Source organism: Anomalospiza imberbis, chromosome 20 (assembly GCF_031753505.1).
Source record: "Anomalospiza imberbis isolate Cuckoo-Finch-1a 21T00152 chromosome 20, ASM3175350v1, whole genome shotgun sequence".
NCBI classification, from domain to species: Eukaryota; Metazoa; Chordata; class Aves; order Passeriformes; family Viduidae; genus Anomalospiza; species Anomalospiza imberbis.
Window position 1 is genome coordinate 4,526,340 of NC_089700.1, and position 25,014 is coordinate 4,551,353.

General features: G+C 45.9%; 1 protein-coding gene across 1 annotated transcript; it reads left to right on the forward strand.

Moving 5' to 3' along the window:
* The first annotated feature begins 1,518 nt into the window (after positions 1-1,518).
* LOC137485978 (3 beta-hydroxysteroid dehydrogenase type 7-like) lies at positions 1,519-17,914 on the forward strand. Its single transcript, XM_068210828.1, is given in 9 exon segments — positions 1,519-1,845; positions 3,451-3,580; positions 7,131-7,270; positions 11,214-11,301; positions 15,465-15,479; positions 15,481-15,562; positions 16,464-16,626; positions 17,529-17,550; positions 17,552-17,914. Coding segments are annotated over 9 exon segments (1,104 nt in total). The 5' UTR covers positions 1,519-1,697; the 3' UTR covers positions 17,868-17,914.
* The last annotated feature ends 7,100 nt before the right edge of the window (positions 17,915-25,014 follow it).

Genomic DNA, 25,014 nt, shown 5'->3' on the forward strand with positions numbered 1-25,014 from the left:
TTGTCTGGGTCTCTCAGGGTGTATTTATCTCAGTTTTTGAGTCCTAACACCTCCAACTCCGATGTATTTATCCTTGCAAAAAGTCCTCTGAGGGAAGGCAGTTGTGCTAATCACCACTGTACAGATTGGGAGTTGCTGGATAAAAGGCTAAATTAATTTCTTGGGACATTTGTGGCTGCGCTGGTCTGCCAGGCACCAAATTAGCATCAGGCCCATGTTGGTCTCTGGGCCATTATGGCCACTGATTGTAATCACAGCAAAGGGAGCTAACTTCTCCTGAGCTTAACGCAGCCCAGGAAAATCAATGGCAGAGGGGAGCACGCTGAACTTGTAGCAGGAGCTGATTAAAAGAAAACTATTTATTCACAAACAAAACACAGCTACTCTTGGAGCTCACTGCCTTAACTCTTCATTAACCTCATGCTCAGCACCAAGTGGCTCTTTAGCCAGCCAGGCACTGGCACTGTGGTAAAAATGGCTCTGACCATGAATGCAGTTGGAATTGTCTCCACATTCCAGCCTGGGGATGGGGAAAGCAGTGAACCTGAAACAGGAACAAACTCACCCTAAACTTCCCAAGCGACACCACAGAAAAACAACTACTACACTGTGTAAAGGAAAAATAAGCAGGGAGACTATATTACCTTATTTACCCTCTCAGAACAGCTCACCAACAACAGTGACAAGCTGCTTCAAAGATGGGTTGGAAAATTGTGACCATTCCAGACTGAGGGATGTCGTTTGCTTGGCATCAAGGAGAGCCTGGGAGCTGATCAGGCCTGACTTTGTTATCTCTGAGCCTTCTTGGGAGAGGCAGGGAGAAACAGGACAGGTCTTGCCCCTGCCACATGCCACTTTCAGGACAGGATCAAGCACCCTTGGACAAAGCTGATACCATTTTTGGACTCCAGTGGGAAATGAAACAGCACACACTGTAGAGCATAGCAGGGAAAGGTGTGTCAGCCAAGATGAAACTTGTATCAGTGATGAGAATTAATTGCTGGAACACTTTGCCAAAGGATGTGGTAGAGTTTGCGCTCCAATATGGTTTTCAAATTATGAGACCTCTTTCTCCTCCTATATATATATATATGTATATATATGTATAAATCAGAGAGGGGTGTGTGATGTATTCAACTCAAGGCACATCCATCCAGGAGATGAGCTGAGCCAGATGCTCAGACTGGTGGAATTGGTGACCACCAAACCCCAGCTGGCCATTCCTGACACAGCTCAGCACTGGAAGGATTTGCTGCTGGAAAGCCTCTCTACAAACCACCAGGGCATGGGAGCAGGGTCCTTGCAGCCTCCCACTGGCAGCAGCTGCCCTGAGCTCCAACAGCTGATAAACCTGCCTGTGGCAAGGGACTGTCCAGGGTGCAAAAATTCTGGCATCCAGACTTTGGCTTGAGACTGGACACACACCAAGGCAAGCCAGATGTGCCCCACTGGCCACGGGCTACCATGGGAGCAGGGAAAGGCTGAGTCAGAGAGCCCAGAAGGGGCCTGTGGCAGCACTGTGGGACTGTGCCAAGGAAAACCTGATTTATGTGTAACCAGCTGCAGTTAATGTTCACCCAGCAGCATTCTGTGACAGCTAAACTTTAGACTGAGCTCAGAAAACACTGGCTGAGTGCACGATAAGATCCTGGCAGCCTCCTTCTCTCTGCTCCTCAACCACAAAAACACCTTCAGCAATGGATGGAGCCTGGGTCTACCTGGTGACAGGAGGATGTGGGTTTGTGGGGGAGAGGATCGTAGAGCTCCTCTCTCAACAAGACTACATCAAAGAAGTCAGAGATTTTGATTCAGTTGCAAGAGAAGAAGTAGAAAAACTCAGCACAGGTAAGAGAAGGCCATCAACATCTATTTATTGCCCATAACCCTCCCTTTCCTGGCAGCTGGGATAGCACTGGAGATGCCGCAGTTACAGGCATGGGGCAGGAACCTGGATAAACAGACTGGGTGAGGAACAACTTCCAGCTCAGAAGTTTTACAGCACAGCACTAAATCAAAGAAAAAAGACCCCTAGGGATGGCTCACCCAAGAGAAGTCTCCCAGTGAGGCTCTGAGGCCCCAGGCAAGGATCAGTTGTGAGGTGCCACGTGCACACAGAGGCTGTGACATGGGAACTTTGGCTGCCCAGCTGCTTCTGCTCAGCCAGTCTGACACAAAAGGGCTAAACCAACATCCTCCTGAGCTGCTCCAACCAGCCACTGCTTCCGAGGGAAATAACTAAAAATCCTGACAGCAACAGAATCAATCTGAGCACCTACTGCAGGCATTGTGAAATAAATGATGGAAATAATTGAGAGAAACCTATAGCAGCCTTAAAAAAGGAGGAGGTAAGTCTCACTAAACACTCAGAGATACTGAATTCATTAATTTGATCAAATCCTGAGTGCTGCCCTCATGCAGGGTTGAGTACAGTGAGATTTGTTGGGGAAAAACAACCTGTATTACTGGATTTAGGAATACCCATGCAAAACAAGCCAAGGCAGCTCAGGGTGCTCTGCTCAGCTAATGCTGGGCTGGGTTCCCTGTCTCTGACTGCCCAACCCTTCAGCCTGCTTTAAGAGAGGCAAAAAATGCTGAGGGAGATCCTGTGGGGAGATATGGACAGAAAGGGGATGCACCCACAGCAAGTCAAGACTCCCAGGGAAATATCACTGTCAGAAACCTCCCTGGCAGCTGAACTCAGCAGACTGGTTTCCCCAGCTTTCAGGGAGCCAATTACCTTAAAAGCACCCATAATTGAAGAAAAAGCTGTTTAAACATTAGGGAGGTGCCAAATCCATGCTCCAGGAGGGGTCTGTGGCCTGACACCCCAGCAAACCACAGGCAAGGAGGCAGGAGCAGCCTGAGGGGCCATCCCAACCCCATCCTCTGCCCCAGGCAGACTCAGCTCCACCACAGATGTTTGTTCTGTCCCCAGGCCACCCGAGCAGCCCATTTATCTCTACCCCACCAGGCAATGGGTACACTCTGGGTCCTTGATTTCCCATCTAAACTTACAGGTAGAAGAGGTATTACAGGATTAATGTAGTTTTTTTTTTTTTTTTAACAACAATCTCCACCATCTGCAAACCACATCCTTCCACTCCATACTGGTTTCTGCTTTAGGCTGAAGCAGCTCTCACACACTCCTGCCTCCTCCTCTGCTCCATCCAGCACTGCCATTGCTCCTGTCTGCAAGGGGGGCATTGAATTTTGGGCTGTGGCCTTCCCATTGCTGCAAAACACTGAAGGATTTCTCTCATCCATCCTGCAATTTATCCTCCTGTTTTACCTGTCACTACAACTGTGCCTTTTTCAGTTGACAACAAGCAACAGCTCCTGAGCTGCCCTGGCCCAATTTAATCCCTTCATGAAGATCAGCTGCCTCTTCCCTGCTAAACCCAAAAACTTCTCTTTGCTCCTATCAAATTTCACTTTTTTATTCCCCTCCAGACTCTGTTAATTCTATTCAGCTCATACTCAAATCCTCCAGCATGGTCCCTCCCAGTCTGATGCTATCTGCTGATTTAATGAACAAATCTGCCAGATTCCTGATGAAAACAATCAAAAAGACTCAAATACAGCAATAAGCCCTGGAGAGCCCCAGGGCAGCCACCTACCACAGCTGGCAATTCCCTGGGAACTGTAATTCCACCAGCTTTGTGCTCTCCTTAATGGGGCTTATTTAGCCCGTGTTTTACTGACTCCTTGTGAGAATGACGCTGAGTTTCCAAAGCCCTTGAAAAATCAAGATAGATGACATCAACCTGTTCCACAATATCCCTGCAGCCTGCTACCTTGTCATAAGAACAAAGGAGGTTTATCTGGCTTGATTTGTTCTTGACAAATCCATGTCAGCTCCTTCCATGCTCCCCATTATCCCACAGGTGCTCACACACACGTGTTTGACTGTGTGCTCCTGAATTTCCTGGGGTTAAAACCAAAATGTTCTGCAATTTCCTGCCTCTCCTTTACTTCCCTTCCAGGCACAAGTGTTTCATTTGCTCGGCTGAACTCTCCCAGTGCCTTCAGAAGTTCTCCAAAGTAGCTGATAACACACTACAAGCGGCAGTTACACCCCTCACCTCTTCAGGAGCCTTGGGAAGAGCTCATCAGGCCTTGTCAGTTTGAAAATTCCTCATGGTTGCTTTACACCAGCCGCCTTAACACAGGTGGTGTGGAAAAGGCTATTTAGCACTTCAGCATGATGGGTTTTAGGCTTTCCCAAACAACAGAGTAGCAGAAAACCCCCCCGGAGCCTGCTGATACCCTGCTCTGCCTCTCAGCAGGAGCATCCTTCTCTGCACTCTGGTCCTCCAGGCAAGGTTTTGCCTCTGCTTCATGGACAGCTCCTTTCTTTTCACCCTCTGTTCTCACTGAATCGACGCTGTGCTTTACTACTAAATTAATATCCATGCTCAGTGTGAATTAATTTAATATTAAAACTCCTCAGAGCGAGTCCACTGATTGCTGGCTATGCTAATGAAGAAAGCAGCTGGACCCTTTGGTAACATTTCTGTCTCCTCCTCCATCCCAGGCTGCTCAGAGAACACTCCGCCACTCCATCTGCTGGCTTGGATTCCACCCCTCCTTTTGGGCCCTGAGGAAGAATCCTCTGCCCATCCTGCCCTGGTGGATCCTCTCTGAGGGTTTCCACACCGTAACAGCCCCACAGCTGGAGCCACAGACCCTTCCCCGAGCTACTCATTTGTGGGATCCCCCAGGAGTTCCGACCCTGAGCCCAGCATGTGTGGGGCTCTCTGTCCAGGGCAGAGGAGACATCTCCATCTCCTTCCCAGAGCAACCCCGTGAGTGGCTTCTTGCAAATCCCTGAGGAGTGCAGGCTGCTCATCCCAGCTTCTCCTGGTTCCATTCCCAACTACAGGAAAGGAAAAAGGGAAAAATCCTACTGACATGTTACAACACTGTCTCAAAGCAAGAAAATGAGTAGTAGATGCCAAGAGTAGCCATGTAAGGAACAGCTACTCTGAGGAAAGAGGAGGTAAAAGGGAATAGGGGGAAAATTCTGAGTGGCTCTAAGGGAGGAATTTCCTATGAAACTTTTTAAAGGGAGGATTTACAGAGAGCACTGAACATGGAGCAAGTGCCCGCCTCAGCAAACCAAACCTCATGCAGATGTTGGTGATATCCCCAGAAAACCACACACGCAAGGATTTTCCAGTGTCACCGAGTGACTCTTTGAGAAGCATGGTATGGGATGACTTAAGGAAAATTCTTCTCCTGCTTAATCTCCAGTATATGCAATTTAAAAAAAGCTCTGTGCGATGTCTCTTGAAATCACCAGGTGTTGTTCCCGCAAGCCCTAAAATTTTGTGTCTGAAGGGAAGAGTCCAGCACAGCTTCCCTGATCCCCGGGGCTGGAGCAGCTCCAGCCCTGGGCCAAGGGTGTCCTGCTGCCAGTGGGGCTCTGCAGGGACGGACACGGTGCTTCTGCTCCGCGTCTGCTCCGCGTCTGCTCCGCGTCTGCTCCATGTCTGCTCCGCGTCTGCTCCGCGTCTGCTCCACGTCTGCTCCGCGGCTGCTCCGCGGCTGCTCCGCGTCTGCTCCACGTCTGCTCCACGTCTGCTCCGCGGCTGCTCCGCGGCTGCTCCGCGTCTGCTCCGCGTCTGCTCCGCGGCTGCTCCGCGTCTGCTCCGCGTCTGCTCCACGTCTGCTCCGCGGCTGCTCCGCGTCTGCTCCGCGTCTGCTCCACGTCTGCTCCGCGGCTGCTCCGCGTCTGCTCCGCATCTGCTCCGCGGCTGCTCCGCGGCTGCTCCGCGGCACGTGTTCGATTGTTCAATTAAAACCAGATGCAAACCTGGCTTCTTGGAGTTCAAACAAAAAAAAAAAAAGGGAATTTTGCCCTGGTGTGCTGGATTTAAACGGCACAGTCACTATCAGAGAGTGCTTGGCCTTGCCCTGCAGAGAGGACAGCCCACGCTTTGCAGGAAGGTATCGATTTTTTGTACGTTGCAGAAAGTGCAAATGCTGATTGGATGCATAAATGTTTTTTAATTATAATTTTTTATTGATAATTTTTTGATTTATAAATTAAAATCGATCGATTTAATTGAATGCATTATTTCTTAAATTATGAATTCCTAATTAATTACTTGTTAGTTAAGGATTAATTATTAAATTTTATTGATTTAATTAAATATAATTAAAATAAATAATTTTTTATTTATAAATTTTTCATACTTTGCAGAAAGTACAAATGCTGATTTGATTTATAATTTTTTTATTTATAAATTTTTGTTTGATTTATAAATTTTTCCTTCATTAATTTAACTAAAATTGTTGTTTATTATTTGATTCATAATTAATAAATTATTTATTAATTAATAATTAATGAATATTAAAATTGATTCACTTAATTAAAATTTTATTAAAATAAATAAATTATTTTTAAAAATTTATAATATTTTGTACTTGGCAGAAAGTACATATGCTGATTCGATTTATAATTTTTATTTATAAATTTTTATTTGATTTATAATTTATTTATATATTAAAATAAATTTATTTAACTGGAATTGTTAATTAATGTAATAATTAATAAATAGTTATTCATTAATAAATAATTATTAAATTTTATTCATTTAATTAAAAGAAATAATTTTTAATTTCTAATTTTTTGTACTTTGCAGAAAGTACAAATGCTGATTTGACTTTTTTTTATTTATAAATTTTTGTTTGGTTTATAAATTTAAAATTTATTTATTAAAATAAATTCCTTGATGTCATTTAAAATAGTTGTTAATTAATTTAATAAATAATAAACTATTAATAAATAATTATTAAATTTTATTCATTTAATTAAAATAATTTTTAATTTCTACTTTTTTGTACATTGCAGAAAGTACAAATGCTGATTTGACTTATTTTTTAATTTATAAAAATAATTTTTTATTTATTGAAATAAATTTCTTTATGTAATTTAAAATTGTTAATTAATCTAATAATTAATAAACAGTTAATTATGTATTAACAAATAATTACTAAATGTCATTTATTTTATTTAAACAAATATTTTTACTTTAAATTTATACATTTTTCCTTCTTTGCCGAAAGTCCAAATGCTGATTTGCGCTCCTTTTTCCCCCCTGCATCTCTGCATTATTTTCCCGCAGCCCGCCCGCGTGTGGCACTGACGGGAGGAGACATCGGCGGCCACGCGGGGAGCGCCCGCGGCGCTTCACGCACGGTGCGGGCAGCACGGGGCCCTCCTGGGAGATGAGAGCCGTCAACGTCGGGGACGAGCCCAAACCCGGCCCTGGACACAGCCCGGGCCTCTCCCACACCCTGCAGGGACACAAGCGGCTCCAGCATCACATCCACCCACACTGAGTGCTCCTCTGCCCCAATCCCACACGCCCAGATCGGTTTCTCCAGGTGGGGATTGAAGGCACTTGAGATGATGCTCCAGCATCACATCCACCCACACTGAGTGCTCCTCTGCCCCAATCCCACACGCCCAGATCGGTTTCTCCAGGTGGGGATTGAAGGCACTTGAGATGATGCTCCAGCATCACATCCACCCACACTGAGTGCTCCTCTGCCCCAATCCCACACGCCCAGATCGGTTTCTCCAGGTGGGGATTGATGGCACTTGAGATGATGCTCCAGCATCACATCCACCCACACTGAGTGCTCCTCTGCCCCAATCCCACACGCCCAGATCGGTTTCTCCAGGTGGGGATTGAAGGCACTTGAGATGATGCTCCAGCATCACATCCACCCACACTGAGTGCTCCCTCTGCCCGAATCCCACACGCCCAGATCGGTTTCTCCAGGTGGGGATTGAAGGCACTTGAGATGATGCTCCAGCATCACATCCACCCACACTGAGTGCTCCTCTGCCCCAATCCCACACGCCCAGATCGGTTTCTCCAGGTGGGGATTGAAGGCACTTGAGATGATGCTCCAGCATCACATCCACCCACACTGAGTGCTCCTCTGCCCCAATCCCACACGCCCAGATCGGTTTCTCCAGGTGGGGATTGAAGGCACTTGAGATGGTGTTTCATGTTTGGACTCAGGTGTTTCTTATCCCTTATCTATGTTACAGTCTCGCTACCGTGAGTTCGGCAGCTTTTTCATTAGCAAGGCACAAAATGGCTAACTGACTCTTGGTACAAGGTCTTTTAAAACTAAACTAACCAATTAAGAAAGGACACCTAGATTATTTTCCCTTTTCACCCAATAACTGATCCCCCAAAGCCCACAATTCAGACTTTTCTGTCCAATCACAAAATATCACTCAAACCCATGAAGAAGAAGGAAGAGCAACCTGCCTCTGCCCTTAAACCTTCATCTTGCTTCATATTTATTTCTGTTCTAAAACCCCAAACTAAGTTTTCCACCCCGTGATGTTACACACTTCTAACCAACTACACACCCCTAATCCCAGTGCTATTAATCAATTTTAAAAGCCTGTTCCACGACCTCAAATGCAATGTTCTCTTGGGTGTCTGTGCCTTTAAGCACAGCAAGTTTAAAATTCTCAGCATCCAGGATTCCAGCTCACCCAGGGATGGGAAAGGTGCCCAGAACCTTTCCAGCGGGGAGGTTTCTCCCTTTGCCCCTCTGTCCTTGCTCAGGGCTGCTCCTCTCCACTGCTCATCAAATCTGGGCTCAGTTTTGGCACAGGGGTTCTGGCAGGGCAGAACTTCCCCTGGTGGCACTGAGGTGCTTCAGGACACACCTACAGTGGTCTGAAACGGTTCTGTGTGTGACAAGGCCGACAATTAAACTTAAACCCTGTTTTGGATAGCTCATAGCTTTCCCAGGGATTTTGCCCTGTCTATACCAGCACAAGGCTGTATGAGTTGAGCTGCACCCACCAGAAGGGAGTGATTCTGTTTTAATTAGCAGAGTGATGCTGTTTAATTAGTCAGAGTTCCCAGCTATCATGTATCGACAGGCCATGTGTAACTGAGAGCTCCACAGCCCTGTCCTCCTACCACCAAGAGCCAATTTCATGTTTGGTGCAAGATCTGCTAAGAGAAAATTTGTTCATAAATCTAGGAAATAAGCACAGGCTATAAAAATAATGAAATCCCTATTACAGCAGCAATTCCAGTGGTACCTCAGGCTGTTAGCTACTAAAATAGTCGTTAACCAAAAGGAAGGAATTTTATTTTTTTTATATATATATACATCTCCAACTCGATTACTGCTTAGGGCTTCGACTATTTGCTGATACATTCAAGGGTAACATTTAAATTCAAGCCTTCTTTTCATTGCTGTAGTTGTTTTCAAAACTCAATGCTTTTAAGAGCCTGTGTTGTGCTCTCTGTGTTCTCAGAATATTCAGAGCCCGAGGGTTCCTGCTGCTTTTTAGCGGCTTTGTGAGCTCTTCCCCCTCACTGTTGCTGTGAGCTCAGTGCTTCAGCTCAGGGAGGATTTACAGAGAGCACTGAACACGGGGCAAGTCCCCTCCTCAGCAAACCAAACGTCTTGCAGATGTTGGTGGCATTCCCAGGAAACCACACGCGCAAGGATTTTCCAGTGTCACCGAGTGACTCTTTGAGGAGCATGGTCTGGGATGACTTAACAGGAGCCTGTCCTGTGTTCCTGCCTCCCCTTGGATGGCTCCACATGGAACTCCCCAAAACGGGGCTGCTGCCCTCACCAGGGCTCCTCAAAATCCTGAATTCAGAGAAGAGCCTGAAGTTCTCTATTAAAATCATGGCAGATAAAAGAATAAAAATGGAATTTGATACCTGCTGTAGACTTCATGGAAAAAGGTAGGGTCAGGAGAGGTCAAGTATATAATCCCCCAGCTAACTCCTCTGTGCAGCTCAGGCCAAAGAAATTCATCCAAATACTGCTCTAAGCCCAACAATTTGTGGCTAAATTGGACCATTCCTTTTCAACACACTTGTTGCCCTCAAATTAAGGGTGCAAGTTAATGGGCTATCTATCATGGCTTTCAGCAAGCCATAACAATGCTGAGGAGAGGTGGTGTGGCTATGGTTAATTATAATTTCTGGCCAAAATTTACATCTTCTGCTTTGATTCCCTTCTCTGTTTCAACCACTGGCTGCTGAATCCTGTTATAGCCTTGTTGACTGAATTGAAGAGTTCTCTTCTACAAGAATTATTTTTTCCATCTAGTCACTTAAAGACTTTTTAATCTGCTTTTTGTTAAGCTGAATGGATTTTAACTCAGCTGTTTCCAGTGATGTTTCTCACCAGGGGGTCTCAGTTAACTTTACATATTGTGATAGGCTCATGGAGAAGCACATTGATTTCTTTTCCACTGGGATTTTAGATGGATTTGTGTGCTTGGAAATTATCCTAAACTCAGGATTTCCTTCGTAATTTCAGATTATGTCTTTAATAGCAAAGAGAAGAGAAATCACAAGCCCTCCCACACTAGATCTGCAGACAGGCTCAGGGCAGAGCCTGCTTAGCCAGGCACAAATAGTGTGGAGGTTTCTGGAAGCCAACCCTACGAGCTGCTTCCTTTCAGATCTGCCTTATCAGGTTTGAAGGCCCTCAGTCCTTGTCATTGAGGTTCTCACAGGATCAACTTGGATCAAAATCCCAATGAAGGCAAAAATCACCCCTGCAACAGTCATAAATTGTTTGAATGCACCAAAATACTCCAAAATAACCACACTAAACCACACACACTGACCAACAAGTTCAGCCAGAACAACCTTCCTTAAAGCAAACCATGTTTTGGATTTGCCTGGATTTCACGTGGCCTTGTAAGCTGCCCTCATTATTTTATTTAAATTCTGCAGCTATCAGGAGTCTGATGGAGTGATTTCACCCTGTAGCACCCTGCAGAGCTTCTATAGAGCAACACATGCAACTAATTCACTGATCATTTGCCAGAAGGCTGCAGTTCACCAACAGTCTGCCCACAAATGAAAAAAGATGGAGTTTTGCTCTGCCAAGCCCTCAACTTCCCTTTGCTAGCAGCTCTAAAGTCCAAGTTAAATCAGTTGCCAATGGCCATGGAGGTTCAGCCACATCACAGCTATGGATGTGACTGCTACTCATGTTATAAACCATCCCCTCCTGAGGAAATGCAGCTCTGACCTGGGGGTTTACATATTTTCAGCCATAAAAAAAATGGGTTAGTTCCAAGTCGGAAAAAAGCCTGGGAATCTGTTTTGATTTGCACAACAGGAATCAAGGCAAGGTGGTTGATGTTTGTCCTTCCCATCCTGCCCCACAGGTACTGAAAATGTGGTAAGGTAAATGTGTCCTGAACATCCCATACCTGCTCTACACCAGCTCCATCGCTGCCGTTGGACCCAACAGCTCCTGTGAGCCCTTGCTTAGGTGAGGCTCAGCAAATCCTCTCCATCGCTCTGTTTGTCCAGCCAAACAGCAATGCAACTGCAGCCAGATGGAGATTTGAGCTGTGGCTACCAAGGAGAAGATTTGTGTTCTCCTTCCTGTCTGTTCCTCTTCTCTTTCCTGAAAACCCTTCCTTGCTGCTCTGCCCATTTAAGAACCATGGCTCTTCCCAACCTAAGCCTGGCCAGTCATACCCCAAGGTGAGAGCTGTGTGGCCCAGCCGCACTGCCAGGCTGTCCCTGGATCTACAGCCCTGCTCCTCTGAGCCCTAAGATCATTTTCAGATAAGGTTTCACATGCTTGGAATTTGGGATATGGCCACATTACATCCTGCTGTTGGGTCAGAGGTTTTGCTCTTCTTCACAATGAGTCAACCCAAAGGGCAGGTGATGCCCCACTGCCCCTCCTCCTCCCAGCCCCACAGGGAACTGCTGGCAACGTGCCCATCTTCTGTTATCAAATGTGGGCAAATTTCATGTAGCATTATCCCGGAAAAAAGTAATTGCCCATGAAGTCTTAGGGGACAGATGCACTGCTGTGAACCTGCCCTGCAGGATTCAGGTTAGTCACATCCTTCTGTTACCAGATTCTGACCTGTAAATTGTACCCTTCTGTCCCTCAAAATCCTTCTTCCTGGCTACATGCTCATGGGGTCTTTCTCTTGGGCTTCAGGGCATTATGCTCAACCCTTCTCCTCTGTTTGTGGCTCCCACAAGATTGACCCACAGACCCAGAAACAGCAGCAGAGCTTTAGAAAATGCTCTGTGGCAAAGGTGGAATTTGGACCAATACAAAGACAGTGGTCAAAAAACCAATTTTGAGGTTTTTTTTTCTTTGATCTCCAGAAGTGACTTTGACAATCAGCTGACACTCCTGCTCAGGGCTCAGCATCAGGATTTGTGAATAATTTTGTATTCCTGGGGCAACAGCACATGCACCTTAAGAGCAGGGCTGATATTTCTGAAGAAGTATCTTCAAAAACTTCAGGGGCTGAAGTTTTAGGTTAAATTTGAGGTCAGTCTGATGTGTACTATTGGAAGTCTCCTTCCTGATTTCAAGCCTGGTTGTAGCCACACAAACTGCTCAGCCCCTGGAAACTTGTGTGCCAGGGGAGCTGGCTCCAAGTCAAGTGGTGTCTCCATAGGCAGCCAGGCTGGACACAGCTGCCTTCAGTCACTTGGTTCTAGAAATTTGAGCCCAGCTAGAAAAGACTTTAACTAAACTTTAACTAAAAATCTAGAAATTTGAGCCCAGCTAGAAAAGACATAACTTAAAATTTGAGCCCAGCTTGAAAAGACATAACTTAAAATTTAGGCTTTACAAGCCTAAATTTCATGCTCACAAGTAAGTCAAGGCATAAGCCTCTTCTTTTGAAAAGCATCTAAGCACTCAAATTTGTAGAATAAATGTCTGGCTTATGAAAAACTCCATGAGAGCAACTCAATCCACTTGGGACCACAAGCACTGGAGATTGTGTCACTGCAAAGCTATGGAATTTGGTCACTAGCAAATACAAATAATTCCTAAGAATTCATGTAGGTACAGGCACATCCTTGCCAGTATTTTAGTCCTGGGACTTAAGAGAGAGATGTGAACAGATGTCTTGAAAAAATCAGCCTCAGATCTTGCCTGATCACAGTGCTTTGGCTTGTAATGGTGGCACCAACAGGGGCAAGAAAACCCACCCAGGCTGATGCTCACGGAGCTATGAACAGCCTTCCCCACCACAAATACAAACAAAACCACACCTGGAGTCTTTCACTTAGTTTGCAGAACACACTCAGATTCTCCCATTATCCTGAGAGGAAGCCCTAGAGAGGGGTCTTTCTTCTCCAATTATTTTGATTTTAAATGAAGGGAATTAGATAATGAGAAGTACCAGCCTCCCAGTGAAAACTTACCCCACCCGTCTCAACAGGGAGCCCAGGGATGACTGGGAGCAGCATAACATGGCTCTGCTTTGCAGACTGAAGGCACAGGTGATGCCTTTCTCCTTCCTCCTCTTCCCAGCTCTCCATCCCCACCCCATCTGTTCTGCCCTCTCCCTCACAGTCCAGGATCCTGCCTGACTTTTCCTTTTCCTCTGTGCCCCTTCTCCATCACTGCTCATAGAATTTATTTACCTCCCTTTTACGTGCTGGGGAATTGGCAGAGACAAAGCAGGAGGAGTCTCTGGCCGGGGTGATGGGCGCTGGGATAATGCTCACACCTCAGCATCCGACAAGAATAGAAAATGCCTCTGTCAGTCTCAATCCCTGGGAGACAGGCACTGCTGAGATACCTTCTGACAATGCTGCTCCAGTCTGATTAGCGTTCACTTATCTGGGATCGTTTTGAAAAGCAAGAGCATTATGCTGAGCTCTTTGTTACTACCAAGCTTCAGAGGGGTGGGGGAAGGCACAAACACAGCAGAGCCCAGGAACAGCAGGCAGGTTTGTCCCTTTGTGAGGCTGCTGCTTTTTAAAAGCTTTGCAGGGAAAAAAAAAAAAACGAAAAAAAAAAAAAAACCCAAAACCCAAAAAAATTGATTAAAAAAGGAGAGAAAGCAATTAAAACTAGAACTTCTAGATAACCCCCCACTAATTGTCTTGGGCCTCTCCTGGGCTTGCAACAAACCTTGCACAATCAATCTTTTGTCTTGCTTGTTTTTTGGTTTGTCTCTTGTTCGTGCCCTGTAAACAAGGGGAGGGGAGGAGGGTTTTGTGATAGAAGCCCAGGGTGTGTGAGGAGTCTGCATTTCTCATGCTCCTAATTTATTTCTGTTGCTGTAGTGCAAGGAGAGCCTGATCTCAGCTGGGATATCTGACACACAACATGCCAGACTGCTGAACAGGCAAGGGCCAGGCAACAGCATCAGCCACGTTTTACACAGGGAGATCTGAGCACAGAAAAGGGAAAACAACTTGCCAAGGTCAAAGCGGGAGCCTGAGTCAGAGCCGACTCTCCCAAGGCCCAGTGTTTGACAAAAACACCTCTGCTCAGATTTGCTGGGTGAAATCCTCACGGGCCACTGAACCCTGCCAGGAGATAGATCTGAGCCCAGGAGGGTGAGGATTCCTCTTTGCCCTGTGTGGGGCACCCCATGCCTGGCAGGTCCTGGTTTGCCAGGGTGGATTTCTCTTGAACAGCAAAATATAGAGTAAATTAGTTTAAAAGCCGGAAGAAAGTCTCCAGCAGCACATGGAGGGAGGGAGGGAGAGAGAGCACATCTATTCTACTCAGGGGAGCACGGGAGCAAGTGGATGCTCCTTCCCTATGCTGCAAGCCAGGTTTCTTCACTCCAGAGCCCACTGGAGATGTTTAATCAAATCCCACGATGGCCTCAGGCTGATCTAAAACCACTGGGACAAGACACTGACGCCCTGTGGGGAATAGAGCTGCTTTCTGCTTTCTCCTTGGAATTATTCCAGGCCCTGTGAGGCCAGTTCCATGTGAGATGCCACAGGCTTTCCCCTTGGCAGCTGTAAGGTGGCAGCCTGAGGAGCAGGTTGTCTTCCACAGTCACAGCCCAGTGTTCTCTGCTTGTCCTTGGCCATGGGTCCTCTGCTTCTCCTTCCCCTCAAGAGTAATTTGTGAGGGGAGATGAAGGAGCAATCCCAGCACAACCCTGCTGATTGCAAGGCTTCCAGGAGATCTCCAGCAGCTCCACCACATCCCCAGCAAATGCCTCCCAACTTTAATCAACTCTGTGAGAAAATTAAGTAGCAGTTTCTCCTTTTAGTTTATGGCTCATGAGAGGCTTTTCTCTGCCCCGAGGAAAAAAATGAAGTAGAATTGTTCTCATTTTCTTGCCCTCATCTTCTTGTGCTCTTTTTACCTTGCTGTGAGTTGCTTAAAAATGTCACTCTGCTGCCTTCTAATTTACCTGATGGAATGTTATTTCAATCATGCTATTAGACAAAACTAAATCCAGCTCTGAGAAACCACTGCCCCATGCAAACCTGCCTGTGAACACCCCGAAGCAGCTGGTGTTCCTTGGGGCTTTATTCCTCCCAAAGTGCAGCGAGGAGCTGAGATTCCCATAGCTGCCAGGCAGCAGAAAGCCCTGGGAGCAGGCAATGCAGAGCAAACCAGGCTGGGACAGATGTCCCCCAGCCCTGGGCTCTGCCCCACGGTCACTCCCTGTCTCCCACAGTCTGTTCCAGAGGAAATGAGGACACGGTACGGCAGGGAAGTGGAACTGCCCCACAGGAAGACAAAAGCCATGGCAGAAAAAATTGTGCTTGAAGCCAACGGAACAAAGGTACAAAATACAGTGGTAGCACCCCTGGAATTACAGCACAGGGCAGGGGAAAGTGGGAGATGGTTGGAAAGACCCCACAGTTCCTAAGTGTGTATCCAACCTCTGCCTGGATTTGGTGCATAAACCGCATTGTCCTAAGCCTCCCAAAGCCTGATACTCCCACATCAGCAGGAAGCTGCCAGAATCTCCCAAGATCACAGGGTGCTTCCCTTCGAGCCTGTGCTTCAGCTCCAGCAGGAGTGTGACTTTGGAAAGGGCTGTGCTAAATTAGGGCTGAAGGAACCAGGTTCACCTAGTTCATACTGAAAAAAAGTGAAATTTCCAGGCTTTCCAGAGTGACTTAAGAATTAAAAATATTGGTGTACCCAGAGCCAGCTCCCTACCCAAGGTAGCTGTTCAGTGTTTTAGGCTGGCAATGCAGTCAGCAGACATATGAGTTCTTCTAGACAATGAAGGAGAATGTGAAAATGAGACTTGTGCTCTAAGCCACTGCCTGGAGCATCTCTCCCCCAGTCGCAGTTTGATGCCAGCCAGTTGGGCTGGCTTGCTGTGGTACCTAGTTTTGGTTGTTGCAAATCCTCTTTTATACACCAAACTGCAGAAGAGTTCATGCCACCAGGACTCTCCAGCCAGCACCTCTCAAGGAGCACCACGTGGGTGCAGGTGTTCAGTGAAAAAAATAAATAAAATCAAACTGGGCACCTCTTTGTGTTTTTAGGGACCCAAAACAGGTACCAAGCATGCAGATGTTGAGGTACCCTCTCTGCAACTGTTGACTCCTCTAGACCAGAATTCCCAGGGTTTGGGTTTATCTGGGAAAGCCAGTGTCACTGTGGACGATTCCATCTCTGGATCCATCTGAACTGGATCCATCCACTGACGTCCCTCCCTGATTTTACAGCTGAGCAATGGTGGCACACTCAGAACCTGTGTCCTCCGTGCCAACACCGTGCATGGGGAGAAGGCAGCGTTCCTGCAGGAGCTGTATGTGCTTGCCAGAGCCAGGAATGGTGTTCTCAACTACCTGGAGCCTGAAGACACCGAGCGGAATCACACCTACGTGGGTGAGTGGAGGGCTGAGCTCCTTGCATGGGTGCTACCAGCTTTAGTCACAGGGGATTTTACACGTCAGCTTAGCCATAATCTCCCTAGACAGAGAGATGAGTATGGTGAATGAGCACAAATGGGTTTGGAACCACAAAACTTAGACTGGCTAAAGGATTTTAAAAGCAGTTGCTTATTACTACTATTTACCTGGGAAGGGTTTCTTTATTCCCTTTGAGAAGTGTTTCAGGGATATATGGGGGGCAGAGAGAAATTCTGGCTGTGTTTTTAAAATGTTTTTGCTAGGAAAAGACACTTCTTCATTAGAAAAAATAATAAAACTACCACTACTGTCAAGTTCTTTACAGAAAAGGCTGCACTACATAACCAGTTTTAGCAAGCACAAGAAATTACTCACAAAACCTTTAGGAAGAGTTTGTTTTGGTGCCTTTCAGGGGGGTGTAATTCACCATTAGATGACACAGACATTCAGCGATTTCTGTGCAGCACACTTAGATGTCTTTTTCCAAAAGTGCAGATTTTGAAAATGCTGTTAGAGAAGAATCAAGCCCAGATAAATCAAGTGACTCCTTCAAAGGCTCACAGCAGAGGCAGGGATAAAACCCTGGAGCACTGCCTCCTATTCATCCTGCTCTCTCTACAAAACACTGCCCTTTCACTTCACGTGAACCAGGATCACAAGGCACATTAATTGTCCAGCTCAAAGGGGAAACCAAAGGTTTGAAGGATCTTGGAGGCCTGGATTAACTACTCAGTCTCTCTGCAGCACAGCTGAGCACACAGGAGTGCCTCCCTGCTTCCCAGCACTGAAGCTGGCAGATCCAATGGACTCATTCTATGGTAAACAGGGAAACTGAGCTCCTCCGGAATGCCTGTTTCTCTCCCTCTCTTATTTCTCCAGGGAATGTGGCATGGATGCATGTCCTTGCAGCTGAAGGCAGACCTGCTGGCAGGACGGGTGTATTATTGCTATGATGATGCCCCAAGCAGGAAGGGCTTCCTGGTCAGGCACCAGCTGCTGTCCAGCGCAGACCCCTCGGTGAGGCTGGGCTCTCACATCCCCTACTGGAAGATGTGGTTGATGATACAACTGCACAGGATCATCAGGGTCATCCTGTCCCCTTTCTGGAGGCCACAGCCCCTATTTACGTGGAAGGAGGGCAGGCTCAGGACTGCACACTGGCTGAAAGCAGCTGCAGGGAGCCTGAGACCCCCCCAGCTGCATGAAAAGAAGAACTGAACAGCACTTTTGGGGTAAGGAGGTTGCTTATCACAGCAGCAGGTTTCATCTGAGCTTCACAACCTGCACAGACCTTTGGTAAGAGCTTTGCAAACACAGAATCCTGGTACAGAAGCAGAGAAGGAGAAAGAATTGTGATACCCTTGCCACACCAAAATCTCAGCTATTTTGTGTCCCATGGGTACTTGAAACCTTCCCTGCACACACACGGGGCTTGGTGGCCTCCCTTATTGCCATGGTGCCACCACTGCACAGGTGACTTGTGGCAACAAAAGAGAACAAGCTCAGCTGGGAGTTGGTGCCCAGAAAATGCCTTTGCGGTAAAATCAGTGAACCAGTTTTGTTCCACAGCCTGGGAGCCATGGTCTTGGAGATTTGGTGGGGTGGCTGTACCTGGCTCAGACACTGAAAGGCTCTTCAGTGATGGTTTTGGGGAGGACAAGTAAAACCCAGCAGGTTCTTGCTCTGATTTAGGTTTTAATAAAAAGAAAAAAAAAAATCCCTTTTCCAAAACTGCCTTTTGCAAGATGCTTCCTGTTATTTTTACATGTGGAATACTGAATATCTATTTTGAAATATTATCCCTCTAAAAGGAAAACCTCTGATCTTATGTCCTAACAAGGCACAGGCTGATTTAGCTTTAATTGTATGGAGGGAGAGCTAATGTCTACAAGCTTAAAGGTGGGATTCACATAGTTTGTAACTCCAAATCTCTTACCACAGAGCACTCCAGTGGCAAAACAAAGCAGATTAAAGCCCATGTTCAGCTGCTGTGCTGGCAGAAAGCAACTTCAAGTGAAGGCCTTAGGGGCTGAATTTATGCTAAATAATGTTTGAACTCCAGGAAGAAGAGGTCATTTCAACTCCTTCCATGGCACTGGATCTGCACAGCCCATCTGGGAGCAGCATTTCACAGATTATATTTTCCTCACACAGATGGGGCATGCACTTCCAGGAGATTCACAGCAAAACTGTGGTTTCTATCAGTTTATCAGCTTCTCTATTTTTAAGACTTGCAGAGAGGCTGGTAAATCTACATTATGCACAACTGAGATGTCAGTTTTCACTTGAGCTTGGAGGAATGGGATATTTTTACAATACTGGCTCAAATCAAAAATTAACTCTGTTAATATCACACTTCTGTACTCTGTGAATCTGTACCCATCTCTTGACTGTTCTTGGATTAGAAGTGTGCACATGCACAAATAGAAGCTTATTTTAATTACAAGTGCCCTGATACTCCTAGAAACAGCAAGTTTCAGCATGGCATCCTTGATAGAAATGATGAAAATTTGCTTCCTGTTAGTCCTGGTAATTACCCAGGAAGGAAAGTGGAGCAATACAGTGAGAGCTGCCAAGTTAAATTCACACTCACAAGAGAATTCTTTTTCAAAATGAGCTTTCAGATCAGAAATCAGTTGTTTTGGTGGTTCATATAACAATAAGTTTGGCCCAAACTGTTGCAATCTGCTCACAGAGAATTTGAAAAGGTGAAGTGTGTAAATTACCAGTTCCCTACTATTTCCCCCCTTCCACTTGTGCTGGGAGGGGTTAAGAAAGGGGATAATAAGATTTCTGATTTTTCTATATTCATTACAAGTCTCTTTGCAGTTTTGTTTTTTTTTTGCCATTATCCAAATGGCAGCTGACAACTCAAAGAATGTGACAAACAAACACACCCTCAATTCCTCATGCATATCCCAGAGCATCTCCACAGTGCATCAGTGTTGGCCTCAACAGGTTTTGGTGCCCCTGAAATTATGGATTTATCCTGCCAAAAAAGAGCCACTGGGTGGAGCTGCGAGGCTGGGAACAGGTCCCTGCTCGTGGAGCCTCACCAGGATTTAGCTGCATTCTGCAAGGACTGAAATCCCTGCCCAGGCAGCGAGGCTGGAGGCTCTGTCCTCAGTCTGTGGCACTGGGAATTCTGGCCTTCCCTCCCCTGGCTGGAAGTAGTCACAATTTTATCTGTATGTAGCCCTGGAATCAAAGACACTGAGGAAATTATTTTTTTCCACTCAGAGCTCATTAGAAAAGAATAAAAGTTTGCTTTTTGTTTTTAAAAATAGAATGAATTTTGGTGCTATGACCTCTGAGGAGCCTTGCACAAGCACAACAGGCTGATGCCTTCAGTCCCAGCCCCTCAGTAATTCCTTTGTGGGATTTGGAGCTGCTGCAGATATCAGATGGGAGAGTTGTCAAGCCCCAGTACTACCCCAGAGATTAATGCCTTACAAGCTTGCCTGCTTTCATAAACCTTGCTGGGAACTTCATCATGCTTTTGTTCCTGTCCTGCTCATCATCACCTATGATTCTGATGCTTATCAGGGTGCAGATGACATGCAGGATAAGCAGAAGGGATTTTCAAAGGTGGTTAAGTGCTGGATTTTTCAAAAGTATCTGAATTAACTGGCTGCTCAGCTTTTTTAATACCTACTCACCTCCCAAGATTTGACAAAAGCAACCAGAGGATTCCCTTTCCCTGGTCATGGTAGAAATAGGGGGAAAAGACAGCAAAGCCTCTGTGCTATTTTCCAGAAAGATGAGTAAGCTTCCTTTGGCTGCCCTGCCTTTTGGCTCCTCCAAGCTAATGCTGCTGCAGACTTCCTGTTAGAGCCTTGATTTTATCAGATTATAACTTGTTTTCCCCTGGCAATGCTTTAATTCTTTCTACTGCATTGGGTTGTCATTGGCTTTTCTTTTCAGGGTCTCAGCCTTATTATGTAACAGCAGCAGCAAAAAAAGAGAAAAAAAATATTTCAGATCTGTTTCTACTTCTGGAGAGGAGCCTTTGTGCACAATTACTCATCCAAGAGATTCAGCAGGTATAACTGCTTCCCCCAGGGGCTCCATTATATAATTGGATTTCAGCCATACAAATTAAATCCTATCTTACCCCTTAGTTAAGCCAGGCAGTAAGTATTTAATGCTAATATCCCTGACAACTATTGCAGGGAGAAGCAGAGCTGAAGCACAGAGGAGACAGATGCAGGCAGTCTCTGCTGCAGGAGCAGGGAGGATGAGCAAGGACTGACACCTGCTTGTATTTTCAACATGGCTAAACTTCCCCAGGACGGGCCATGGCTCAGCTGGAGCTGTTGTGTGAGCTGGAGCAGGTTGTCCCTTCGTTTTCCATGCTCAGGAGTGTTCACCCCCCAACACGCACACTTCAAAGAGCCACATGCCTAACCCTGTTTGAGTTTCTCTGGAAGTCTCTGTTCTTGTGCAACGTCTGAAGGAAGCAAATGTAGCAATATTAAAACTCAAGCCAAACACAAAACCAAGCAAAGAATCCCCAAATTCAAAAGAAAATCTCAACTGAGTTACTCATTCATCTGCATTTTCTGCCACGTTCGGTCTTCTCCCGGCGTGTTCCTGTGAGACAAAGCCCTCTGGGCAGAGCCCATCTCTTTTGGTGTCTGGTACATCAGTCACAGAGTCAGGGCATGGTAATAAAGCAAAATAGATTCATGGTAGGAGTTAAACCAGTCGGTCTGGTCCTGTAATTGGAACATAATCTCATATTGACAGTGTTTCACTCAGGATGCACAGGGAGCAGATGGCACCAGGCCAGGCCCCATCGGCCTGTGAGGATTGGAAAGATATTTTCCAAGTCCAGTTTGTGACAGATGAGTAATGGGAAGGGTGACTCTCACAATTAAATGGCAAATATCATGTATATATGTTAAGAGAAGTTTTATGGATTTATAGTTATGTTTTACCCCCCTTGCATTATCAGAGGTGCCCTGGGTTTGGGACATTTGGGAGGGTCAGTTTGTTACTATGACAGCACCTGACCTCCAGTCAAGATTTAAGGAAGTGATCTCCACCACTGGACAGTGAAGGAGGAGTCCATGGACAGAACTTTGGGAGGGACTAGAGGGTTAAAAGGCAAAACCTCCATTGTGTGGATGAGCACATGGTGGGAAAAATCCTCTGCTCCCAGCACCGTAATATTTTCTCTATTCAGTCTTTGGTTGTATTTTTGATAAGGTTTTAATAAACCTTTTAAATTTTTGAGAGTATCATTTCTCACAAGCTCCTGGACCTCATCTGAGATGTTGGAAGCTTTGCTTCCCAGAAGGGCCTTGAGACCCTCACTAATCCTGGTTCACAGAATTCACAGAATCACAGAATCCCTGGGTTGGAAGAGACCTTCAAGATCATCGAGTCCAGCCCAGCCCCAACACCTCAACTGAACCCTGGCACCGAGCGCCACATCCAGTCCAGGGATGGTGACTCCACCTCCCCGGGCAGACCATGCCAGCACTTTATCACTTTATCACCCTTTCTGTAAAAAACTTTTTCCTAATATCCAACCCATATTTCCCTTGACGCAGCTTGGGACTGGTTTAAGCCCCACAGGCTGCTCTGCCCAGAGCCCAGAGCCTGGCTGGCAGAACTGTCTTGGGAGCTCTGGGACAGAGTGGGAACAGCGTCTAAAGGGCAAAAAGCTCCCACATCTGCTGGCCCAAACAGCCCCAGAGCTCCCCATGCTCCTGGGGGCCAGCAGGGACCTGCCTGTGACACTAGGGGAGCGAGCCCAGGGGTGCTCTCAGTGCCAGGGACACCCACCAGTGTCACCTTCCTGCTCCTTTTGTCACCCCTCAAAGCTCCAGTGGCACAATTAACTCCACAGAACACACTGGCAACAGTGACTAAGTCCTTTCTCCGAGCCCAAAATGCTGAGCTAAAGCAGGTGAGAGGAGAGGAAGCACATTTATTCCAGGACTCATCCTATGGTAGAGTCTAAGTGCAGACACACTCAGCTTGCCAAGGGTGTGGGACAAGAATACCAAGATTTTTATAGCTGCTACAGGAAGTTTAAATTGATTTTTCTCCATTTCAGCAATTAATTCCCATTAATCAACTTACTGTACAATGCTGCACAATAATTCACAAGTTTTATGTATTATATGAATAAAATTGCACATATATTTTTATGTGATTTTCATTTAATTGAATTCCAAGGAGATTTATCTGCTGGGTTATTAATAAATCTTAATATGGCCTATAACACTCAATTGATATTTAATTAACCTGCAATAACTGCCTTGTAAAATGTAAATTAAATGCTTTATTTTTTCCAGGCATATAACGTTAAATCAAATCCTTCATTCTACCAGCAAAGCAAAAACAAAAGTGGGGAAAAAACAACATTTCAGGCAACCAACACCTGAAAATATTTGATGTTTAAAGAGCTTCAAACTGGAAATTAGATCCATGCTTTGTAATCAGTTCCTCTCTTGAGGAGGTACTTTTCCACTCTTCCTGCTTTAAAAGATCACAGAATTTGGGCAGATTTAGATGAAACAAGAAAATCTCAGGAGGCTTGAAGAGAAGCAAGAGGTGCCCATTCCTAATAATACGGTTGCAAATTCCCGTAGGTATTGTGGTATTTGGCATTTTTTCTGAAAATCTTGGCACCTAGAGTCACATTATTAAATGAGAATGTCAATTTTCATTTAAAATTAATAAAAAAAAAAGGAAAGGAAAAGGAAAGATGTTAAAGTCCTTTGATAGGGGAGGTTTGCAAACCTGAATGTCAAAGGCATGAGAACTAAGAGACAAAATACATAAATTTTGATCCTTATCTTTAAAAGTAACAGAACTTTTTGAGACTGAGATGTTTGAAAACTGGGAGGTGGCAACAAATGATCAAAACAGCCTTTACAAGAAAAGATGAGAACAATCCAAATTATATTTCAAGATCAAACTCTTCTCCTCCCCCTCCCCTAGCAATTTACATAGATCTACATTAAATACTGCAAACTGCAAAAACAACTGGTTCTGATTTCCAAACCAGGAGAGCTGGCTGCCTTTGCAAGGTGATTTGAAAACTTCAGGAGAATATGACTGTCCAAAATTGATAAGTCTATAAAGTTTTACTACCACAGCATCTAAATGTAGTATATCTTTCTTTTTTAATGCATGGAGGGGCCAGTCTGTCTCTCAATATTTTATTAAACATGGTATTTCCACCAAAGGACAGTAACCCTCACTGTCTGTAATCTGTCTGCATTAGATCACTTTAAGAGGCATTAAATGGAAATAAAAAGCTAAATGTACCACGGATTTTAAGGGTGTCACAGCATGGAAGAATGAAAATGAAGAGAATGGATTGTGACTTGCAGTGAATGAACAGAAATAAATCCAGAGCTGCTGGAATGGGAAACCTGTCCCCACTCAGTGTTCATCCTCTCCAGTCACTCATCCTCCTCCTCCTCCTGCACCACCCCAGCCCAGGGCAGGGATTCCGTGGGGAGCTCGGAGGTGCTCCCAGTCCCCGTGGCAGCAGGAGATGTGACCCTGCAGTCCCCCAGGGCTGCCAGGACCTGCACTGCTCCCAGGGCACTGCTGACAGCCCCAGCTTGGCCACCCCACCACAGGGAGCCAGCACACGAGGCAAAGTGGCCTCATGGCACGGGAACTGACTGCAGTCTGCAGACTTGGGTTTAATCCCCAGACTTGGGTTTAGTCCCCACCATGGACTCGCTGGATTTTTCGCTGGTTTTTACATTTACAGCTGGTTTCTTCCTCTCTCTCTCTCTCTCTGCATTTTATGATTTTGGCAATTGGTCAGGAATAGCCTTTTCTCCTTCTTTTACCTTTCATCTTTCTAAAGGAGGAGAATGTATCCCATAAGTGTGGGATCTGCTGTCAGCTTGTGGAGCACAGCCCCTTCCCAGAACACTTGTGTTTTACTCCACTGGACAGACAGGGCCATGGGAGGGGTTTTTCTCCCCTAGAGTGGGTTTCTAACTGAGCTGAATCCAGCACTCATTAAGGCCTGACTATGACTGACAGTTCACATGATCTTGGGCAGCACTTTTGATCAGGCAGAGTCCCCTGGGAGCTGCACCAGGAGCAGCCACAGGAGTCCCATCCACTCACAGGCTGCTCCTAACAATGCTGGGAATTAAATCACAGCGTGAGGAACAAATGGAATTGCTCACAACATGTTTAGGACTTGAGACCTGAGAACCCCCTCAAAGAGGTTGTACCACAGGGTTTTCACAAGCCCAGTGCAGGACTGCTGGGCCTCTGTAACACCCTGCTTTTCGGGGATGGAGGAGCAGACTCTCCATCACCTGAATTACTTCTCTGCTCTGCCCTCTAGACAACAACCAACAGGCTGCCCCATAGT